General features: G+C 43.0%; 1 protein-coding gene across 1 annotated transcript in view; it reads right to left on the reverse strand.

Annotated features, from left to right (window-relative positions):
* Positions 1 to 25,018, reverse strand: part of LOC130232338 (A disintegrin and metalloproteinase with thrombospondin motifs 7) — a 186,647-nt gene that overhangs the window by 45,080 nt on the left and 116,549 nt on the right. Inside the window, exons 19-23 of the mRNA XM_056462181.1 lie at positions 20,516 to 22,207; positions 18,150 to 18,302; positions 17,877 to 18,050; positions 15,852 to 15,998; positions 10,471 to 10,633 (exon numbers count right to left, since the gene is read on the reverse strand). Of these exons, the coding sequence (XP_056318156.1) occupies positions 10,471 to 10,633; positions 15,852 to 15,998; positions 17,877 to 18,050; positions 18,150 to 18,302; positions 20,516 to 22,207 (2,329 nt within the window). The remainder of the gene's footprint in view (positions 1 to 10,470; positions 10,634 to 15,851; positions 15,999 to 17,876; positions 18,051 to 18,149; positions 18,303 to 20,515; positions 22,208 to 25,018) is intronic.

The raw sequence follows: 25,018 nt of genomic DNA on the forward strand, positions 1-25,018 counted from the left end.
GTTTTAGTTTGTACAGTAGTCTCAGATCTAAATTTAATAGGCACCAGAATTGAATGATTTGCTACACAAATTGAAGAGGCATTAGACTTTCTATCACATAATTAAACAGATATCTTCTTAGAAAAAGCTACAGGCATGCTGAGTTCCCACTTGTTCTGTAAACATTTCATAAGTATCTAATCAGGCACCCGACATACATCACTGGAAGCTGTTTTGTTTACCAGTTAAAGGATGTGGGTTGTTGCGGCCATAGCGCTATGGCAGAGGCCAGAGGGCTCTCACAGGTAGAGGGTGAGGTGGGCAGAGAGGTGGATGTAGAGCTTGCCGCTTTTTGGTTGCTAACTGGGGCTCAGAGCAATGGAGCGTTAGAGTTTAGTTCCAGCAAACACCAGTTCCTCTTTTTTCTTTGAGAAGCCCAAAAGAGGGGAGCCAGGTGAAATGGAGAGCGTGTCTAAAGGCTGTGCGTGTCTGGAGCAATTGTCTTTGATTCCAGAAGAGGTCGAAGTTGTCAATAAAATTCAGTCAGTCAGATCGCAAGTAACTTTGTTTCAAGAACAGCAATCTTTTGTAATAGTCTGTGGCAGTTTGTGCAGCATAGAGACTCTGAATCAATCTGAACCAGAGGTATTTTCACAGTCGTCTGTGTTCTCAGGAATGCTGCTGGTAGCATGAAGTTGTTTAGTCAACGATTAGTAAAGTTGTATTCCAGAAAATTTCTAGATTCAATTTTGATCTTCAAACTGTGTTACTGTGCTGGTAGGCTGAAGTTAAAATTAGAATATAAAATTTAAAAAGCAAAGCATGGAGCAGTATGCAAAGACATTCGAACATGCACATGCCCTAGGCCAGAGGTCAATGATAAACTTTGTCGCCATTTATCTGATCTCTTATCTAATCTGAAGAAAGAGGCAAAACTGTCAATGGATCACTACTTTATAGTGAGTTGGACCCGTTGATAGAGGAGAAGGCCAGACAGAGATTGTGGCGGTCCACGGCAATGTCTGTCTGAATCATAAGTAAGAGGGATTTTTCAACTCTTACCTCCAGAAGAGCTTTGACCAGATCCTGAGGGATCAGGCCGTGGAACCCTAGAAAATCTATGTATTCTCAGTAGGGTGCAAGAGGGTTTGTGTAAGGTCACGTGACCAGTCCATGTGTGTTTTGGGGACTGGAGTAGGTGTTTGACTCATGGCATTTTGTAGAGTGTGCTCTAAGAGCATTGGGTACGAGATGCTTTGTTAAGAGCTGTCCAGTCTCTATATGACCAGAACAGGAACTTGGTTTTAATTGCCAGCAACATATTTTTCAGATCATGTTGGACTCTGGCAGGACTGTCCTATGTCAATGGTTCTGTTCATTGCTTTTATGGACAGAATTTCTGGGAGCAGCATGTGGGGTCAACCAGAGGGGTCTGGTTGAGGATCACAGGATTTAATCTTGTAATTTGAAGTTGACGCTGGACAAAGGAGTCGCGGATCCAAATGTAGGTTTATTAGAAAGGTCAGGCAAGCAACAGTCACAATCAGGAGCAAGTAGATGTATGCAGGCAAATCCAAAGTTGTGGTCAATAAACAGGCAAATGGTCAGTACAGACGGCAAGGTATCAAAAAGAGAAAACAAAGCAGAGATCAAACACGGAAGGACAAGATCAGGAAAACACGTCGTAGTGTTCACAAGGACAGATAAACAAGACTCAGCAATGAGGTAGTTAGAGTGAGCCAAATATATGTGAGTCCATAAGAATCAGTCCATGAGAAGCTTCAACTGTGTGAGTCTCATCAAAGGAGGCTTGGAACAGGTGTGTGTGGTGCCTGAGAGGACTTGTAGTCTGTATGAAGGCAGGACTGTAGTCAATGTAAATGTGAATGTTCTCCAGCAATCTAGGAAGGTTAAATCGTTGGTGATTGTGACAAATCTCTCATTCATTCATTCATTTTCTTTTTGGCTTAGTCCCTAACGCAGCGGATGTCCTTCCAGCTGCAACCCATCACTGGGAAACATCCATACACACTTATTCACACACATATACTACTGACAATCCACCTATACTAGGACTTGTGGGGGAAACCAGGGCACCCAGAGGAAACCCATGCGAACACGGAGAGAACATGCAAACTCCACAGGGAAATGCCAACTGACCCAGCAGAGGCTCGAATCAGCGACCTTCTTGCTGTGAGGCATGACAAATCTCTACTATTTGCAAATGAAGTTGACCTGATGTTGTCCATAGTACTCAATCTGAAAAAGGGGGTTTGCCACCTCCAGTTTGGAGATAAATTCTCAGGTGGAGGAATTGAAGTATCTTGGGGTTTTGTTTACAACTGAGGAAAAGACAGAATTTGAAACTGACAGATGGATTTGTGCAATGCCAGCAGTCTGTACTGGTCTTAATCTCGGTTTTTACTGTACTATCACCAATGGTAATGATCTTTGGGTCATGACCATAAGGACAATTTCTTAGATACAAGAGGCTGAAATGAGCATCCTTTACAGGGTGTTAGGGCACACCCTTAGAGGTAAGGTGAGGAGCTCTGTCACACAGCAGGATGAGCACAAAGAAGAGCCACAGGTTCTCCACATTGAAAGAAAAGCCGGTGGTGGCTCAGGCATCTGTTTTAGATGCTCTTGGGCGTCTGTTTCAGATGCCTCCCAGACACCTACCTGGGGAGGGGTTCCAGGCATGTCCTACCAGGAGGAAAAAACTGCTTTCTAATGGGAAATCCCTTTAACTGTTGAAAGGATATCATTCCTAAGCACATGTACTGTATGAATATGAGTTTGACTGAATCCAGAGAATAATCACAGTCTCTCAGTCCTCTATTGAATAATACAATAGTGTTATAACTGTATATAGCTGTTAGCATTTTATTGTTTTTTCAGTTATGGGCTAAATAAGGGTGAATTCCTCAGTAAATTAGAGTAATACTGAGAAAACACACAGATTTTTTATGCCAACTTTATAATTCTGAATAAATGCATTCTTGAGCAACAGAGACATGTTCTTGGATGTTCGAACCAGGGATGGTTTTTATGAAAAACATACATTTCTATTACAAAAGGATTTTCTGTGGCACTGTGTAGCTGTTTTTTTTTATTAACACGCTTGTGTTGTTGAACCATTGCTCTATATCAACATAGAGCCAATGACAAAAAAAACAGCAACGATAAAGACATTCTGTCAAAGTCATGGACAGCACACAATAATCAAAGCAAATCAATCTAAAGGTGCTGCATTTTGTGGAACTTTTTTTTCCTGTCTGTCTCCCTGTTTCTCTCTTTCACTCTCTCTTTCAGTATGATTGCTGATAACAGCAAGGCAATTTCTTACAAATGTCATTAGTATTCATGCTACCAGGTAACTGCAGTTCACAACAACACCATATTTACCACAGCACTCTGAGTGCACACATGTATCAAAACAATAGAAGAAAAATAATCTTTTTAGGTAAGGCAGGTCAAAGGTGAAGTGTATCTTCATTCATTCATTCATTTTCTTTTCAGCTTAGTCCCTAAATTAATCCGGGTTCGCCACAGCGGAGTGAGCCGCCAACTTATCCAGCACATGTTTTACGTAGCACATGCCCTTCCAGCCGCAACCCATCACTGGGAAACATCCATACACACTCATTCACGCACATACACTACGGAAAATTTTGCCTACCCAATTCACATATACCACATGTCTTTGGACTTGTGGGGGAAACCGGAGCACCCGGAGGAAACCCACACCAACACGGGGAGAACATACAAACTCCACACAGAAACACCAACTGACCCAGCCTAGTTAAATTTAAAACAATAGTAGAGAAAATACAAATATAAAAAAATAAGACATTCGTACTGTATGCACCTTACCTCAAAGTGTTAAAATACTGTGGCATTTTCATCAAATGTCACACTGTAATTCTAAAGTCTTTATTTTTTTTAATTAATTATAGTTGCACAGGTGTATACGGATATTACACACTTAAAATTTAAGTTAAGATCGCGGCTCGCTCTTGCAAAAGAGCCACCCACCCCAGTTGTCCCCCGCACTGCGGTTGGCACTCGGGCAGATCTGAGGGTTTCAGTGAGAGTAAATCCGCCGCCCCCGGGCCGTGGACCTCTCGCTCCTCCACGCGCTCCATCCAAGCTTCAGGTGAAGAGAAGCGCTCCGTCCTTGGATGTTCGCTCTCTCACCTGATGACACCGGGGGTCAGATGTCCATCGCTGCATCGGAGGATGGGCTGTCATTGTCTGATGAGGATGCGAGCCCGCTCGCTCCCTCCCTCCGGGGTGGAGAGCGCGGCGTTAGCATCTAAAAAGCAGACGTGATGGCCGTGCTTTCTCGGGCTGCTTCGGCCGTGCGTCTGGTGATGGTTTATCCCCCAGCCCCGCGGCCGGACCGACTAGATGGGTGTATGTGGAGGATATAAGGAGGCAAGACCTTCAAAGCCTCCCGTCCCCTTCTTCCCGGAAGTGCACAGTAAACTCACGCTGTCCTGAGGGCACTTTTTTCTGCCCGATCTGCGTGCGCTTCCATCCTCACCATCCTTGGAGGTTGGGCTGTCAAGGTCTGACGAGGATTCGAACCCGCTCGCTCCCTCCGGGACTTTGAGCGCGGCGTCGAATCCAGAAGCAGACTTTGCGGCTGTGCTTCCCCAGGCTGCTTCGGCCGTGGCTCTGGAGATGGTTTATCCCCCAGCTCCGCGGCCGGACCGATTAGAGGGGTGTGATGTGGAGGATGAAGGCGAGACCTTCTAAGCCTCCCCATCCCCTTCTTCCTGGATGGGCACAGTAGGCTCACGCAGTGTGCTGCGTGCGCCTTCCCTCTCAACATGCACGCTATGGCCACCTACCAGCGCTACCAAGCGCAGGCGCTGGCCCGGCTGCGCGAGGATGGTTCTGACCCAGGACTGAGCATGCGCTCCGCACCGCAACGGACTATGCTCTTACAAAAAAAAAAAAAAAAAAGTCGGCTGTGTGTGCCCTGGGAAGGACGATGATCACATCCGTGATCCAGGAATGCCACCTCAGGCTAAACCTGGTGATGTGCGTGACGTTGACAAAGTTCGCTTTCTTAACTCACCCATATCCCAGGCTGGCCTGTTCGGCGACACTGGCCGTGAATTCGCCCAGGAATTCACGCCGGTGATAGAGCAGTCGGAGGCAATGGGCGAGGTCTCTATCGGCGGGATTGTATGACCGCTCCCCCCCGCCGAGCCATCCACATCCACTGCTTTTTCGCCGAGGACGCCCGCCCGCAGCTTTGCTTCGCCGCCCCCGCCTGCGCCTCCGGCCACGCGGCTGCGCCGAGCATCGCGCCGGCAACCAGCGTCCCCCGCCCAGGGCGCCGCTAAGTTCGGTAAAACGGACCGCGAAGCATCCCTGAGGCGGGCCATCTGGGGAGGAGGGAATTTGCTCTTTCCCCGCTGGAGGGCGGGGCACGTTATTTAAAGGCGTAAAAAAAAAAAAAAAAAAAAAAACGCCATCAAAATCCTCAGTGAAAGAGCACTTTTCCCCTCCTCCGGATGTGACAGCCCGAACACTGCCAGTCTGGGACGCTATGCCTTCCAGCTCGCAGGATCGGTGCATTTCGCCAATGGCTCATGGAGCACGAGAGAACGGTCTCCTTTCTCTCCACTCCCAGCCCCTCTCCTGGAGTTTGAGTGCGAGACGAGAACATCTCCTCTCCTGCTCTCCTGTGGGACCCCAGCGCTCCCCGGATGAGCCCACTCACTCCACGCTGCCCCGCCGCTGGCACGTCAGCGATCGTGCGGGTGGGACCATTTGCGGGGGCTCTGCCTGCCTGGTTAGCGCGGGCCAGCCCATCGCAATGGCTCATCCATACGACCAGACTCGGCTATGCGATTCAGTTCGATAAACGGCCTCCCAGGTTCACGGGCGACCAGGGTCAGTCCTGCGTCCGCCCCTGTCTTGCGAGAGGAGATTGCTGTCCTCCTGGCGAAGGATGCAATCGAGCCGGCCCTCCAGCCGAGATGGACCGCGGGTTTTACAGCCCGCACTTCATCGTGCCCCAAAAAAAAAAAAAAAAAAAAAAGAGCGGTGGGCTATGGCTAATCCTATATCTGCACATTTTGAACCGCTGCCTTCACAGGCTGCGCTTCGGAATGCTTACGCAGATGCGCATCACGCGATGCGTTCGTCCTCAGGAATGGTTTGCAGCAATAGATCTGAAGGACGCGTATTTTCATATCTCCACACTTCCACGCCACCGGCAGTTTCTGCGGTTTGCGTTTGAAGGTCGAGCGTGGCAATACAAGGTCCTCCCCTTCGGGCTCTCTCTGTCTCCGCGAGTTTTCACCAAGCTCGCGGGGGGTGCCCTCGCGCCCCTTCGGCTCGCCGGCATCCGCACGCTCAATTATTTCGATGACTGGCTGATTTTTAGCCCACTCTCGGTAGCAATTGATTATGCACAGAGACAAGGTACTCCGGCACCTCCGCCCGTTGGGGTTTCAGGTCAACCGAGAAAAGAGCAAGCTCGCCCCCGTGCAGAGCATCTCCTTTCTCGGGTTGGAGCTGGACTCGATCACTATGGAGGCGCGCCTCTCACGAGAGCGCGCCGAGGTAATGCTGAACTGTCTGAGAGAGTTCGACAGGAAAAAAAGTGGTCCCCCTGAAATTATTTCAGAGGCTCCTGGGGCATATGGCATCCGTAGCCGTGGCCACGCCGCTCGGATTGCTCCATATGAGACCACTACAGCATTGGCTTCACGATCGGGTCCCCAGACGCGCATGGCACGCGGGCCCACACCGAGTGACTGTCACTGCGCTGTGTCATCGCACCCGCACCCCCTGGAAAGGACCCCTCCTTCCTACAGGCCAGTGTGCCCCTAGGTCAGGCGTCCAGGCAGGCTGTCGTTTCGGCAGATGCCTCCAGTATGGGGTGGGGGGGGCGTGTGTAGCGGGCATGCTGCTGCGGACCTGTGGAGGGGAACCCAGCTGCATTGGCATATCAACTGCCTAGAGCTGTTGGCAGTGTTTCTCGCTCTGCGCCGCTTTTTACCGGTGCTGAGGGGGCAACACGTGCTGGTCAGGACGGACAGCATGGCCGCGGTAGCGTATTCCATCCGGATGGGGGGTATACGCTCCCGCTGCATGTCTCAGCTCGCTCGCCGTCTGCTCCTCTGGAGTCATACGCGGCTGAAGTCGCTGCTTGCTATTCACACCCAGGATGGGCTCAACCGTGCGGCCAACAGGCTCTCACGGCAGCTCCTTCCCCGGGAGAATGGCGACTCCACCCCGAGTCATGCGTAAGTATGCACTCCCCCCAGTGAGCCTACTCCCGCAGTTTCTGTGCAAGGTCAGGGAGGACGAGGGGCAGGTCTTGCTAGCCCCTGGCCCAACCGGACCTGGATATCAGAACTCTCCCTCCTCGCGACGACCCCCCTGGCGAGTCCCTTTGAGAGAGGACCTACTCTCTCAGGGACAGGGCACCATCTGGCACCCTCGCTTAGTTCTGTGGAACCTCCACGTGGGGTCCATAAGACGCGACGAGGAAGACTTAGGTAACCTACCGGTGGCGGTGGTTAATACCATCACTCAGGCTAGTGCACCCTCTACGAGGCATGCCTACGCCCTGGAGTGGAGTCTATTCACTGAGTGGTGCGCTTCTCGCCGAGAAGACCCCCGATCTTGCCAGATCAGTGTTGTGCTTTCTTTCCTTCAGGACAGGTGGAGCGAAGGCTGTCGCGCTCCACACTGAGGGTTTACGTGGCCACCATCTCCGCTCATCATGGTGCGTGGATGGCGGCACCGTGGGGAGGCATAACCTCATCATCCAGCTCCTCAGAGGTGCTAGGCGGATGTTTCCACCCCGCCCCCCCTCTCATACCCTCTTGAGATCTCGCGGTAGTGCTACGAGCCTACGTGAGGATCCCTTCGAACCACTCGACTCAGTATCCTTGAGATTTCTGTCCTTGAAGACAGCTCTGCTGGTCGTGTTGGCATCGGTTAAGAGGGTTAGGTACCTGGAGGCATTTTCGGTCAGTGACTCGTGCCTAGAATTCGGGCCGGCCTACTCTCACGTTGTCCTGAGACCCCGGCCCGGCTATGTGCCCAAGGTTCCTACCACGCCGTTTAAGAATCAGGTAGTGAGCCTGCAAGCGCTGCCCACGGAGGAGGCAGACCCAGCCCTTTCATTGTTGTGTCCTGTTCGCGCTTTGCGAATACATGTGGACCACACTCAGAGCCTTAGATCCTCTGACCAGCTCTTTGTCCATTACAGTGGTCGGCAGATGGGAAGTGCCGTATCTAAACAGAGGTTGGCCCACGGGATAGTGGATGCCATCTCCCTCGCCTTTGGGCCAGGGTGAGCCGTGTCCCCCGGGGGTGAGAGCGCACTCCACTACGGAGCATCGCATCCTCCTGGGCGTTAGCACGCGGCGCCTCTCTGACAGACATTTGTAGAGCTACGGGTTGGGTGACACCCAATACATTTGCAAGGTTACAATCTGCGAGTGGAGCCGGTTTCCTCAAGGGTATTAGGCAACCCTTGGTGATTGAGGAAACGATTCGGTTGAGGTGTCGAAACACGCTTGCTGCGCAACTCTCCCTAACCCGGAGATACGTGCGCTTTTTCAGCTTTGTCAGTTTAGTTCCCCATTTCTTTGGCGAACCCTGCAGAGTTCCTCCGAGGCCCCCAGCACCTGACTCAGCGGAGGAGTCAGGTGTTGGCCCGTTACGTTGTCGGCATGCCCGCTGGTCAGCCCGCGTTCTGGGTATAGGTGCCTGCTATGTGTGATCCCCGCTGGCGATCCCATACGTTCACTCAGCCACGGTATAGTCCCCCCTTCTAGGGCAGGCTCGTGTCTTCCCTCCCCGCTAACCATTCTTATGCAAGGACTCCCCATCTCTGGGCTAGTCCATAGGTTGTCACCAGGTCTCCCCTCTGGGTAACAGGTGAGCTCCGCAGCGTCCTCCCTATCGGGACTGAACGCTTTCCCAACGTACTGTCGTATCAAAACCTATTTTTATTGCGACTCCCCGAAAAACATAACTGTTCTGAACAGGTAAGTGAGGGCCAGGGGACACGTTGGAAGACTGTGTCTCGGGGCGTTGTAGGTGCGCTCGCTCTACTGCATGGCACACCCTTCGCCAGGGACGCAGTAAGGTTCTTTCGTTGTGGCGTTTTCCATAGATTTCCCCATAGTGGAAGTTTCCACATAGCATTGGAGTTCCCCATCCGAAGGGGAACGCTACGGTTACTAAAGTAACCCTTCGTTCCCCGAGGGGGGGAACGGAAATGCTATGTTCCTTCGCCACAACGATTGTCCCTTAGCTGTTGAGCGTGAAAGTCTCTTCAGCTAGAAAAGGATGTCGAGCATGGCACTGGCTGCGGCTTTATAGCATGACTGATTGTCATTGACGCCAGCTGTGCACGCTGACGCTGCCAACTCATTGGCATTTCATTGGCCCGTTTTTATACTCTTTCAGATGATTGGATTCTGACGAAATCCCCATAGTGGAAGTTTCCACATAGCATTTCCGTTCCCCCCCTCGGGGAACGAAGGGTTACTTTAGTAACCGTAGCGTTATATAATCATATAACCTAAAGATAACTGATAAATAAGAATAAATAAATATTATAACAGTGACATACTGCACATTATTATAAAAACTGACATAACAATACAAATAGAAGTTGACTGGACTTTATTCTATAGAATATACCAATTCTATATTTTAGCTACTTCATTAGCCCTTTCGCTTAGCAGTATTAAGTATTTAGTAATGTGTATTAAATACATTTGAACAAAATAATACTTCAAGAGAGAAAAAGGTGAATGACTGGCCTGTGTGTATTCTGTAAATTATATTTTCCGTGCCATGTCTTTAAAATATGGAAATAAATTTTACCACAGTATGTTATTTTAAAAGATTTTTGAGGGGTTTTTCACCTATAATGGATAAAATAGTACAGAGAACTGACAGGAAATATTCGGAAGCAGAGAGAGGGGAAGGGTTGGCAAAGGACCTCAAACAAACTCAGGCCGCCGTGAGCACCATGGTGCTATATGTCGGCACACTTAACCACTAGGCTATTGGCACCAACACCCCAGTATTTACAATGGAATTTCTGCACTAGCCTGCCGCTAATGACAGCGCCTGCGTTTAAATGGACTTTCATCTCTTTTTACTCTTTAACAACCAAATGGATGCTTAAGTTTATTTAATTGATAATATGTGAATTACATTACATCATCGATGCTGTTAAAGGAACCTTATGAAATTGAAAATAAGTGCACAAATCTTTCACCGGAAGTTTATCATTGGCTGAAAACCTGCACCCTCTACCTCCCCAGCTCCACCTGTCAAGATCTGCATCAGGACTTGTTTTTGCTTCTTTATGCAAAAGCAGTATATGTTACATTTTCACATATTTTACATTCTTATGTACTGATGTGTACTGTATCTGGTGAAAAACCAAAGCATATATTTACTGTGTTTAGTGCACAAATCTCCACCTACCAGAGGGGGCGCTGTCACAGTCATGGATGTTACATTTCTTTGTGTTCTTTGGTCGAGGGTCGTGTTCACAATCCACATGCTCATTTTCATCCTCGAGCTCTGCTTTAGTGTTGACACATTTGACCAGTCTGCGCTGAATGCCTACTCCACAGGACACAGAGCACTGCCAACACACAACAGATGAGCCTGTTAAAACTCCCAGTCCTCTGGGGCAAATGATCTTTATTAATCTTTCATCATATTGATTCACAACCTAAAGCAAAGTTTGAAAAGTGATTTCTTTTTAGCGACCATATCATACAACTTTCATTGATTTTATTTTAATTGTGTTTTTTTAACTTTCAACTTAAACCAGCAGATGTTCGAGTTACCAGTGTCAACTTTCTGTGACCGTTACATTTGACTCTTAAAGATGATGCAGAAAGGCTTGAGGACTTTTTTTACTAAACAATGCTGAGCACTGTTATTTTTTTTTTTCATCTGAAATACATTTATTATAATTTGCTATTCATTCATTCATTCATTCATTCATTCATTCATTCATTCATTCATTTTCTTTAAGCTTAGTCCCTTTATTAACCAGGGGTTGCCACAGCGAAATGAACCGCCAACTTATCTAGCATATGTTTTACACAGCAGATGCCCATCCAGCTGCAACCCAGCACAGGGAAACACCCATATACACTCATTCACACACACATACAGTATGACCAATTTAGTTTATTCAATTCACCTATAGTGCATGTGTTTGGACTGTGGGGGGAAACCAGAGCACCTAGAGGAAACAAACTCGAACATGGGGAGAACATACAAACTCCTCACAGAAATGCCAACTGATCAAGTTGGAGCTCGGCCCAGCAACCTTTTTGCTGTGACGCAACAGTGCTAACTACTGAGCTACCATGTTGCCTGCTATGCATTAAGGAAACTCAATTACAGTGAAAGGAGTAACAAATCATAATAACTGTGCAAATAATGCTTTACCTTGAACAGTAAACACAGCACAGGGAGTATAGAAGAGGCTCAAAGGACTTGATTGTACACAAGAGAGTAGACTAATATTATCTTAATTGACTGATGAACCATTGTTAGTTCATGCGGGAACATTTGACTTTAATGATTGTCCATTTGTAATACTTTCTACATTTGTGTCTTACATTCATTTGTGTGAGTAATCCATGTCTTTAATCATCAACTACCTGCACAGAAGAAATGAATGAGAGATAATTGCAATCTACTAAATATTCTTAGAAATTCCTTCTTTTATTTCATAAATTGCCACAAAAGAACATAAAGTACAAATCAGAAGCTGGCAACATAAGAACAATATAGAAGATTTACTGAAAGTTGTTGTGAAAGTGGTTTTATAATGGAATTTGGAAGTTTTCTTATCATATTTTGTTAACTGCAGACATTCAAACGTGAAGTAATGAAATAAAGAGATTGTAGCTTTTTCTCTGCTGCACACAAGATTTTTGGTGTAAAGCTTACTCGGCTTATGTAACCAAACAGATGTTCTTGTGTGCAAGCCAGCAAGTCAGAAAGTGTAATATTTTGAGTGAAAGTTTACTGATATTTTCTTTCTTTTTTTACACCAAAGCAGTTGACTGACACAAATTACACAGACTACTTTACGTTTGGGAGTTTGACAGTTACAGTCACCTTCCAGTCATATCTGTAGACATCCTTACCCTACAAAAAGTTCATTAAGGTAAACTTAATTAATCAGAAGTTTTTTTTTATTGGAGCAACATCAATAAAAAAAATAATAAAGTTCTTTGTTTCCCCCAATAGAACAGTTATGTTCTTAAGCAGATAAAAACAAACAAAAAAATCTGTGAATTCCCCTAACATTAAGATTCCTATTCTAAAAAATACAAATGATGCTCTAGCTCTGCTTATCTGGCCTATTTGATTCAAATTTTTAGAACCATGTGTTTATATCTAGTGTAAAATGCATGCTGTTACAGAAAAACAACATAAGCTTCACATGTGCAATCATATATTTATTCACATGTTTCCTTTCAGTTAGTCACTCCACGCTACATCAGTAACCCATAATTTGGGGTCTCTGCTTGGAAATCACTCTAAGTTTGTATGAAAAAGGCCAATGAAAATCAGTGAGAAGAATCTGTATACAAAGCCACTCCCATACACATGGGTATTTAAGCGACTCGTAGGCAACCACTCATTCAGAATTTTTCTTTGGAGTAAATCAGATCACTACTGTGTACATTGAGTTTGTGTGCTGGAAACAGCTCCATTCTGTGCAAGCAATGGTGCATTCAGCAGCAATTCCTTGAGTTAATGTGCTGCTCCTGGGCACAGAGTTGAATAGAGTCTAAAAGAGCAGTTGTAAAGGAGCAAATCATGGCCCATGAGTGTCTTTATCAAGATATTGTTCCATCAGTGCTCTTCTGAATGAGGTGGTTTCCTACTTCCAGATACGTCCAGACCTCCACATGATGAAACTATGTGCATGTTTGCACATAGTACTGTACATGCCTGTACTGCAAGAGTTGTCTATGGCAGTGCTAAGATTGCAACTCTCACTGTTTCAGGTGCAAGTCCATTCTGTTACTAAGAAATATGCTCTTTCAGTGAGATAATTACCTGAGATCTGGTGATTACGATGGGAGTTGTTCAGCCTGGTAATCACTCATGGGATTCAGTCCTGCACCTCTCATTCACCCACAGCAAGGCCTATCAAAGTTTCAGACTAGACTGCTGGCCAGTCACATGGTATGGTCACACTTTCTTTTGATATGGAGGATCAGGTGTCTATCGCTGCATCAGAGAGCATGCTCTCTTTTTGCCGGTCCATTCACACTCCAGGCTGCCTGCTGGAGGTACCCCTGCCTTCTCCTTGTGAGCTTGGTCAGCTGAATGTTTGTTACTTGAGGTTGGGCACAGTAAAAAACACCCATTCCCCATTACACGTTTCCTCAAGGGCACCAGGAACTCACTAAGGCTTGAAGATAGTTTTACTGCCAGAGCAGTCAGCTTCGGGTTTGCCTTGCCTTGAAGTGGTTTAGAATAATTGTTTTTCTAAATGAGACTTCTCGCATAAACCCTGAGCAAGGTTAGGAAGGATTACAAGTAGGTATTGCAAGTTGCACCACATTGAACTTCCAAGAACTCCTGAAGACAGCCTCTCCCTGCTCAATCCCCCAGAGAGAGGACCTTTGTTCTCACTGATGGGACGCTGTCATTCATTCAGACATCCGTGTGTGGTTTCTACATGGGACACAGATGGCTCAAGTGTCCTCAACACTGTTACTCAGGCTAAAGCCCCATTAACAAGACATACCAACATCCTGTACTGGAGTCAATTTGTTGAGTAGTGTTCTTTTTACTAAGAAGACCCAAAAAGTTGCTTGACATGCTTCCAGCCTGTCATCCTTTCTTTCAAGAGTTCACACTTAGCTGATGATTGATTATAAAGCATGTTTGGCATGCTGTCCCTGGAGAGAGCCCTGAGCTCATAATATCCTTGAGCTCAGGGCTCCCTCCTATTTGCAGAGCGAGAGTGGAGTTTGAGCTCAGATAGATCTCAAGAACTTCCCTGCTGTTTGTTAGCTAATGAACAATTAGGGATTGTTATGAATAGATAACTACTTACAAGAAGCATGTCTATGGTGCCAAGTTGGATTAGTCAATTAACTTAAGTCACATGTTTTTGGATGGTGGGAGAAAACCAGGGCACCCAGGGGAAACCCGCATGAGCACGGGAAGAACATGTAAACTACGCAAAGAAACATTGACTGGCTTGGTAAGGACTAGATCCATTAATGTTCTCGATATGAGGCAACAGTGCTAACCACTGGGCCACCATGCCGCCCATCTAGGAAAGGAGGAGGAGTAGGGGTGGAAGGGGGGATTCTTCAAAATGAAGATGGCTTTGGTATGGAACTTAGGTTATTTATGCTGACTTAGGAATCATCTGACTGGTGAATCTTGAACTGGCTTATGCGGTACCAGCCATGATCAATCATAAGCATGTGATACTCTCGAAATTCTAAATGAACTTCACTTAGGAGTGGTGGAGCAGAGGCTGTCACCCTACACACTGAAGTTTTTGTAACTGCCATTTCTGCACTACACGGAGCAGTAAAAGGCATGGACTTTTGGGAATCACTAACTGATTATCTGATTCATGAAGAACTACTGGAGGTTAAATCCTTCTAGGTTACCTCTCATGCCCTCTTGGAATCTCTCTTTAGTCCTGCAGGCCTGCAGAAAGATCCATTTAAAGATCTCGATTCAGTTGAGCTGATATTTCTGTCGCTTCAGACATTCATTGCCAACCATGCCCTCCACAGATCAGGGCTCACACTCAAAGGTGTTGTCTACTCCTTGGCATTAGTGGGTGGTGCCTCTTTAAAGATCTATAGAGCTGCAGACTGGTTGACACCAAATACAGTCTAAAGATTTCACTATATACAGGTGGAGCCAGTTTCTTTCTGTATTCTCTGGAACAAGAGTTAAATGGGGAAGAAACTCATACAGGGGATTTGAGAGCTTCCCTACACATGCAATCCCATACGGTATTTTTCTCCATGGAACACAGTAAACCCATGTCTTAGTACACACATACTGATTCCCGGATAAGGTCAGCCTATATGTGTTCTGACACAGTTGACACATCCTCCTTGGGTAGTACAGTATATAGACTATACAGCATAGAAATAGAAATTCTTGTTTGAGAGTAGAACGGTTTCCCAACATACTTTCATACTAAACCGAGGGCCTCACCCAAGCTAGGCAAACTCATTGTGACTTCACCCTAATATTTCAAAACTGACAACGTTCTCCTCAGGGGACATTGGATGATTATGCCCTTGGTGGGAGCTTGTATGCTCATGTTCATGCTTTGCAACATCACCCCCAAACAATGGCTTCAGCGGTAGTTAGGTAATGAATAAATGAATACTAAATAAATGAATACTGAATAAAAAGGGACATCATGGTTTACGTATATAACTCTCATGCCCTGAAGGAACAGAGAAGACCACAACCCTGAACTGCAGCTGAATACTGAGCTCTGGCCTAGCTGCTTGGCAAAATCTTAAATAAGTGGCAGCCTATGAGCAGCTTAAATACCGATATGTATGGGAATGGCCTCATATGCAGTCTCTACTGGCCCATTTTCAGACAAAACCGAAGTGATTGGTCTTCAACATAACATCTCATTTTTCTCTTTCAAAGAACAACATGGATTTTTTTTTAAAACTTGTTTTATTTATGATCTACATAATTCTGATGTGAATTTAATGTGATTGTTCATGTGTTTTTTTTCTGGAAGTGTTGTTAAATGTTCAGACTTGTTACAATTACATCATTCAATCTGTATGCTTCCTTAAGAGTTATATGTCACTCACTTGACCCCACGATCCAGTTATCCACTGGTTGCATGGATGGACATTGCAAGACTGGATGGAGCTGGGCTGCAGGTCCTCATCACATCTCCCAGTTTCTGGGCAAGTTACCAGTCTCTGCTGTTCCCCCCCTCCACACATCTCTGAACACTGTGGGCATAGATGGTGAAACAATCAAGCTGTTAACACCTGGCAATAAGATGCAGTTTTGGTTGATTGATTGGTTAATGATGTTAAAATCGGCTTTATTGTCCCCTTCCGATCACTTTTCTGATAAGAGAGGGTCCATGGTTAAGAGTATGAATAGTTTTTTTCTGATCCTTTGTTCCAAGCTTGCACATTTTACACAGGCCTACTACACACACACACACACACACACACACACACACACACACACACACACACACACACACACACACACACACACACACACACAACACGCACACACACACACACACACACACACACAAAAAATTTTATTTAATTTATTTAGATTTAATTATGACTTAACTATGAGTTTTGATAAAAATTTTATGGTATAAAATACTAAGTAAATATACTTGAATTGATTAAAGCAAAATATATAATTTAGCATTACCTTTATTCCCAATGAGTTTATAATGCATCATTTAAAGTTGATGTCAGAATTATTAGCCCCCTTTAAATGTTTTTTTGTTTTTTATATTTCCCAAATCATTTTTAACAGAGCAAGGAAATTTTCACAGTATGTCTGATAATATTTTTTCTTCTGGAGAAAGTCTTTTTTGTTTTATTTCTGCTAGAACAAAAGCAGTTTTTAATTTTTAAAACCATTTTAAGGTCAAAATTATTAGCTCCTTAAAGCTATATATTTTTTCGAACAAACCATCTACAGAACAAACCATCATTATACAATAACTTGCCTAATTACCCTAACCTGCCTAGTTAACCTAATTAACCTAGTTAAGCCTTTAAATGTCACTTTAAGCTGTATAGAAGTGTCTTGAAAAATATCTAGTCTATTATATATATATTATAAATATTATAGATAATATCTATCTATTATTTACTGTCAACATGGCAAAAATTAAATAAATTAGTTATTACACATGAGTTATTAAAATTATTATGTTTAGAAATGTGATCTTCAAAATCTTCTCTCCATTAAACAGAAATTAGGGGAAAAAATAAACAAGGGGGCTAATAATTGAGGGGGGCTAATAATTCTGACATCAACTGTATATAGTTGTAATATAATATTTTTCACAGGTCCGATCATGACTGAAATCACATCCCTGTATGTTGATTGCATAAAATAATAAATTAATTTAATAAATAATTTATTAAATAAGACATTAACACACCTTTACTGTATCAAATATATCACTAGTTTAGTGACAGTGCATTAGAGCTGCTTTTTGAATAGAATGTGCAAGGAGAATATGTATTCATTTATTCATTCATTCATTTTCTTTCAGCTTAGTCCCTTATTCTTCAAGGGTCGCCATGAACTGACCTTCCAGCTGCAACCCAGTACTGGGAAACACTCATACACACATATACACTACAGTCAGTGTTTAGTTTATTCAATTCACCTATAGTGCATGTGTTTGGACTGGGAAGAAACTGGAGCACCCAGAGGAGACCCACACCAACATGGGGAGAACATGCAAACTCTACACAGAAATTCCAACTGGCCCAGGTGGGACTCTAACCAGCAACCTTTTTACAAGTAGACTATACCTTCAAAAACGAAATACCAGTTTTTTTATGTACAAATAAAAAAAAATTGTTAATATATAGCTGTAAATTTTACACAAACTGTTGGAATTTAAGCCTTTATTCAACAATACCCAAGTGATATTCAGAGATTTTAAGGTAGCACAGTTATTTTTTACTCAATTTTTTATGAATCCACTAAACTATTTATTGGATTGTAGTGTGAACATGAAACAGACTGAAATAGAATATAGAAAGCAGCAGCATTAATTTCTACATTTCATACATTATTAAATTTTCAAGCCACTTCTGAATGTTAAACCTTTTTACCTGCCCCCAGGACGAGGTGTACCAGTCCAAACAGCTGTGAATGTTACAGGGGATTCGGACAGGAGGTCTCGGAGAGGTCGCTTGACAATGAAATGGCCTCAGCGACCTCTGATCTCTTGTGTCGTGACACTGAATCTCTCTCACTTTTACTCCTACACCACAATTCTTTGAACACTGCCAAACAAAAGATAATGAGTAGCAATTTTCATTGTTATGTTATTCGTTAATAATGTATAGAATTCGTTATGTTTAGCTGCATGCATGCAAACTTACTTTACTCCACTCTCCAATATTCCATGCAGAGCAAGGTCGAAGGTAGCAGCGGCGTGCTGGCACTGGCCTTGTAGCTAAATCACAGTCTGATTCATCTTCAGTGCTGCAGGACACTGTCCTCCAGATGGCTCCAAGCCCACAACTTGTTGAGCACTACAAATCAAGGTTATTTTTAGTATAAAGTACTGTTCCCATTACAAAAGCTGTGTCTGAGAATGCTCAACATTCTCACATATTAGGGCTGATAAAAATTAGTACATGATGGTATTGCCCATAAAAATTTGTAAATTTTTTTTGGTGTTGGATAGTCTTTTGATGACATATTTTAGAAGCCTGGAAAAACACAGTTTAACCAGCAATGCAAGAATGCAAACAGAATGCAATCCAATAGATATGAGAATATGTTGGAGTCAAAAGAAAGAAAGCAGTAGAATGTGTGGTGTTAGCTAATGTCCCCTGCAGAGCTAAGACCAGTGTTAAAATAAATACATGAATATGTGCTGCCTTCTTTTCTCAAATGACAATAAACACACACATACAACTATCTTTCTGGGTCTTCCCATGGACATAATTATATTTATACTGTACAAACTATTTTCTAACCACCTACCTTAAACCCAACCAACATAGGAAATACATATTTTCAAAATACTTCATTCAGTCAAAATAACATTGTCCTTAGACGCTGGTGACCTAAATCTAACCTAATATTGATGTCTTACAACGTTGTACTAACCGGTCCAACCAGTACTATTGTAGTATTGTGATACTATGGTAATAATAATAATAATAATAATAATAATAATAATAATAATAATAATAATAATAATAATAATAATAATAATAACAATAGTTATATAATTTGTTGACATTATTAAAAGATTACGTGATTACCTTTACCTTACTTACTCCCAGGGCTGTTTATATTGAAGTTGATATTTAGCCACACCATGTTGGTGTTTCGTAACATCAAATTTTTTATGAGGTGGGTCATTAACCCAACACTAAACCCCCAACCTGGAGGACCAGGACATACACATATACACTACGCACAATTTACCTAAACCAATTCACCTATAGTGCATGTCTTTGTACTGTGGGGGAAACCGGAGCACCCAGAGGAAACCCACGCAAACACAAGGAGAACATGCAAACTCCACACAGAAATACCAACTGACCCAGCCGAGGCTCGAACCAGTGACCTTCTTGCTGTGAGGCGACAGCAATACCCACTGCGCCACCATACCGCCCTTACCTTTACCTTACTACTGTATCTATTAATTAGAATATAATATATATGCATAATCATAGAAAAAAGCTCTTTTTATGGAGATCAATGGAGAATGAAGTTTCAGATGGCACTTAGCTTTTGCATTCAAACTTGATATTTAGTTTTAATTTTCAAGTAATGAAACCTCCCTGAAGGCACAGGCACAGTAACCCAAAGTCATAGGGACGTTGGATTTTGTTTAGAAATGAAAATCGGTTTGACGTCAGAACCCAACGTCAAGCCGACGTCAATGTCCAACGTCCAACCTAAAATCAACCAACCTCAAGTATCAATGTCTAATCATGTTACACCTTGACGTTGTGTGGACGTTACCACTATGACATCTATCAGATGGTCACTTTCCAACACAACCTAAAATCAACCAAATATCAACATAATTTGACGTCATTATTGGACGTCAAAATTACATTGTCTTTAGACGCTGGCTAGATATTGAATTTTGGTCACCTGACATCATGAACCAAATCTAATCTTATATTAACATCTTACAATGTTGTGTGCTGGTAGCACGATTGCCTCACAGCAAGAAGGTCGCTGGTTCGAGCCTCGGCTGAGTCAGTTGGTATTTCTGTGTGGAGTTTTCATGTTCTCCCCATGATCGCGTTGGTTTCCTCCGGGTGCTCCGGTTTCGCCCACAATCCAAAGACATGCACTATACGTGTATGGATGTTTCCCAGTGATGGGTTGCAGCTGGAAGGGCATCTGCTGTGTAAAACATGGTGAATAATTTTTCGGTTCATTCCACTGTGGCGACCACAGATTAATAAAGGGACTAAGCCGAAAAAGAAAATGAATGAATAAATGATGTTGTGTGCCTGCTGGGTTGGACTATGTGTGCACACCAACTCAACAGCAGATTTAAGGATGGACAATGGTGCCATATAATTCCCTATATTCCTATTTGATGCTATAATAACAAAACAAATCTCATCTCATAAATGTTAAAGTTAAGTTTGTGTTGGAACCTAAAGTTGTGTAGTCAGACTAATTTTCATGATAATGGTCGACTGAAATTTCTCAGCCCATGCCGGTTTCAAATCTACAGAATGTGGGGAATGCATAATTATCTACTCACAGCACTCCAGTTGCCTTTATTCCAGTGTGCAGGGGAGGCTGATGGCGAAAGGGAGGCCATGACCAGCCCAGTGGGCATCAGAGGGCTTGAGAAATGCACTGAATGCTCACTGTTAGTGCCCTGAGATGGCTGCTCAGTAGGAGTAGAGAGAGTAGGATTCAGCCCAGAAGGTCTCAGCATTCGGCCAATAATAACCTCATTGTTATCAATCTCTGCCCAGCGAGGTAAAGGGAATGTAGTTCCCCAAGGCTCTGTTCTAGGCCCATTGTTCTTAGTTAGTGCAATGGCTGTTGAATACCAATCGTAAGTCTCTGCTGCAATGATCGTGTCCGGAATCTCAACTGGATTAAAGATGGGGAGCTCAATATCACTTTCCATTTCTGTAGGAGGTAGCATTGTTGTTCCAGCTTCTGAGGTCATGCTACTGTAATGTTTGGCTGGGACAGAGGAAGTCGGAGAAGACTCTTGAGAAAGGCTGTTTGAGGTCATTGTGAACTCTCTTAAAGCGGGCCAGGGTTTACTTGTCTCAGTGTTTGCTGGTGGTTCATGTTGTGTAAAGTCATCGCTGGAAACACTGCTGAGAAGTTCCGATTGTTGAGTAATTGAAACTGTCGGTGAGGCCATATTCCATTGTAATGGAGTAGTTGGATTATGAACATCACTGTTTTCATAGGTTTCAAACTTAAATATGTGATCTAAAGGAGGTTCATAAGTTTGAGTAAAGGGTGGTGGTTGAAAGCTTTCCCACTCACTTTCACCTCCAGGAACATCTTCGCCAAACTCCCCTTCATTCTCATCTTCAGGTATGGGAATTTTGGTTGTATATTTTAGATTGTCATTGTAATCGTCTTGATTATTTAAATTCCCTTTTGAAATTAAATCTGGTTCCAGAGTTAAAAAGATGTCTGGGATGGTTTCGTTTTTGTCCTGAAGGGACACGTCTGCTGTTGATAGAGGGTTCCTTGTAACACTGATGTCCTGCATTAAGTCAGTATCAGTGCCCGATCCCTTCCATTTATTAAATAACCTGGTAACTGAAGAAGTTGGTTCAGTTGTTGTAATAACAGGAAGTAAATAGTCTTCAGCAAATAGTGCATCATTATTGTCATCTACAATGTCTTTCTTTTGAGGCTTGTGACCTTCAGTACCCTTAGTAATGCTATCAGAGTACATAATGGTCGTACTGTGTTGGTCTGTAGTGGTGCTTGGTGATGAGGTAGTATTGGGTACATATGTCCCTGTCAGATCCCCATGTTTTATTCCTGAGTTATCAAACGCATCATCTTCATCGAGGTCATATGACAGATCCTCGTGGAATTTGATGAAGTTATAGTCGTAGTAGAAATCATCGACATGAAGATTTTTCACGATCGAATTTTCAGGGGACTTTTCAATGTGATTATAATGTGAGAAACCTTTCTCTACGATGACATTGAGGTCAGCATTTTCCCTGGGCTGGTTTTTGGTCTGACTGAAGTGACCGTCATGAGGTATAACATTTATCTCATTGAAAACCTCTTTGCTGGAAGCACCACTTCCTGACCAGTCGCTAATGTCTATGTTTATGGGGCAGTCCTGAGCATAACAGGGTATGGTTGAGTTGGGCTTGGCTTTCGGATCACAATCTGCTCCAGTATTCCAGCTGCAGGTCACATCACGTCTCCGCAAACCAGTGGCGCAGCTCACTGAGCACTGTAAAAAAAAAAGAGCTGTCAAGGTTTCAAAATGATTTAAAAATAAAATGAGACAGCTAGTCAAAATGTTTTTTATCACCCAGTTTTGTGCAATTTTCTCCCAAAATCTGAAGCAAGGAGCAAGAATAAAGTGTATGGAGTGTTTGCAATGCTGAAAATATTGTTCAGTTCAAACCTTAAATTTAGCTGCTTTCATTTTAATCAAAATATTTTCTTTTCAAAGTCTTGTTGAAGTCAAAAATATTAAAACTAAATAAAGAAAGATTATGAATAAATATGGATTATGAATACATTAAGTTACACAAATGTCAAATTAAGTACTCTGACAGGGATGTTGTATCTTGGTCATATAACTCAGTGGTTCCCAAAATGGGGGTCAGGACCCCCTGGGGGATCGCGGGACAAGGACAGGGGTTCACTAGGTGATTTCCAAAAGTCAAATAAATTTGTTTAAACCATTAGATTTAACATATTTTATCTATAACCCACAGATAAAAGATAAAATAGTAAATTTTAATAGTAAAAAGCAACAACATGCAAATGAAAAGCCATCAGCCTTTCAATTATTTTTTTTTATAAGATTGTGCGTTTACGCTAGATTAACAACACAACAATAGCATCAACTGCAGCAGATTGATTTTATAGCACCAGGTTAAACTTTCTTACACCTTTGTGGAAATCAAATACATTACAAATTAATACAGGCCACAACTGAACATTGAGGATGATCTCTGAGTGGTGGTATCCAAAATGAAACCAAGGATAGACTTGTGCTGAAAACATTGTGTCCACCAGTCTCTTTAGCTGAGGTTAATATTAAATTAATCAAATTAATAAATGACTATATAAATTATAGCCTATGATTGTTAGACTGTTGCACTTTTTTGTGTTGTCAATATGCTTGTGTTTATATAGGCCTATTGTTGTATTTATAACCACCTCCGAGGAATTTTGGGGTCGCGAGTTTGCTATTTACATGGTGGACTTTGTAAGAGGAAAAACTGAATGCTTCACTAGTGAGAAAACATTTAAATAAACAATCTGCGCGATGATAAAGAACGAGCCTCCTTCATTCGACCTCTTTACTTTATCTATACTTTTACTCTTTACTCCTTTACTTTCTTGAATAAGGAATTCCACTAAAGAGATCCATTAGCATACATGTTTAATTTTGTTTGTTAAGCGCAAAGAGCCATGAAGAAGGCATGGAGGCAGTGGTTTTTATATTTATGTACACATTTTTTTTGTAACATTAAAATCCTTTTAATTGTTTTTACATGTATTCATATGTAAGATATTTGTGTATTGCTGTACATTCTGTGTGTATTAAGCAATGTGTAAGTGTTTTAGACCAACATAGGCTCATAACTAACACGCTCTGCGCTGGACTTTAGACCTGTTTTTGGATGGTCAATGGCGCAGTCTATTTCAGTTCTTCAAAATAGCAATGCGCCAATTATGCGCCTAAACACACCTCCTTTATAGACCAGAACGCCCATGAGTCCACAAAGTATGGAGAGAGATTAGACTCAATAATAATTCACGCAAAAGACACGATGTACACATGCGTAGCCAAATTCACGTACGTAAAATATTTATTTATACTTACAAAAACAATTCACATGCACAAAATAAAAATACATTTTCATAAAATACGTTTCACAAATGCAAAACACCATTTGCAAATATATGAGAGTGTACAAAAAGTTTTGAATGTTTAAAATTCACGAGTTCATCCTGAATGAGAATGTGCAAATCCTCTCTCACGTACGACTCGCCCTGAATACGAGTGTGTGCATTATTGAGACTTTCCTGCCAGAAACAGGCAACTCGTACCTCTCAGCCAATCAGATGAGAGCTGTACTCGATGTCAACCACTCTGCGCTCCTTTTGCACAGTTTGTTCCTCTAACCAACATGGCGGATACTCCTGTAAGTCAATACTGTTTCCTACTAGTTTGTGTATACGCTTTTTATAGTAGAATCTGAGTGTATTTTCAGTAACTCAATAGAAAAGTGCTTGTGTTAAGTCTATGCTAATTTAAGTGTATAGTAATAAATGTGCAAAGCATCTTGTATTAGCCGCCATGTTGTAATTTGAACAAACCTTGTTGTTTAAATTATGTTATGTCAGGGAGTTGTGATTGGTTGAACAGTAAGCTCGCAACTTATGGGCTACAGGGCACGAAAGACTCACGTGGGAGGTGTGTGCTGACAGGAAAGTCTCAATAATGCACTCGTATTCAGGGTGAGTCGTACGTGAGAGAGGATTTGCACATTCTCATTCAGGATGAACTCGTGAATTTTAAACATTCAAAACTTTTTGTACACTCTTATATATTTGCAAATGGTGTTTTGCATTTGTGAAACGTATTTTATGAAAATGTATTTTTATTTTGTGCATGTGAATTGTTTTTGTAAGTATAAATAAATATTTTACGTACGTAAATTTGGCTACGCATGTGTACATCGTGTCTTTTGCGTGAATTATTATTGAGTCTAATCTCTCTCCATAACAAAGTGGCCAAATGAAATTGCTATTTCAACAATGTGGTGAAAAACGTGAAAATTATGGTTGCGCTTGTCTTAAAATAGCAACAAAACGCGGCAAACACGTCTTGTGCCTTATTGCGCCAGGTGTATGACAGGGCCCATAATTTTAATAATTTTCTACACTGTGAAGAATCTGTATGCATTTTGTGTTTTTGCATGGTACTGCATGTTATATTAAGAGGCAACCAATTAAGACCTCATTTTCAAATAATATAACTGAGAAAAAACAAAATGCTACTCAGTTTAGGTCGATATAC

This window comes from Danio aesculapii, chromosome 7 (assembly GCF_903798145.1).
Source record: "Danio aesculapii chromosome 7, fDanAes4.1, whole genome shotgun sequence".
NCBI classification, from domain to species: Eukaryota; Metazoa; Chordata; class Actinopteri; order Cypriniformes; family Danionidae; genus Danio; species Danio aesculapii.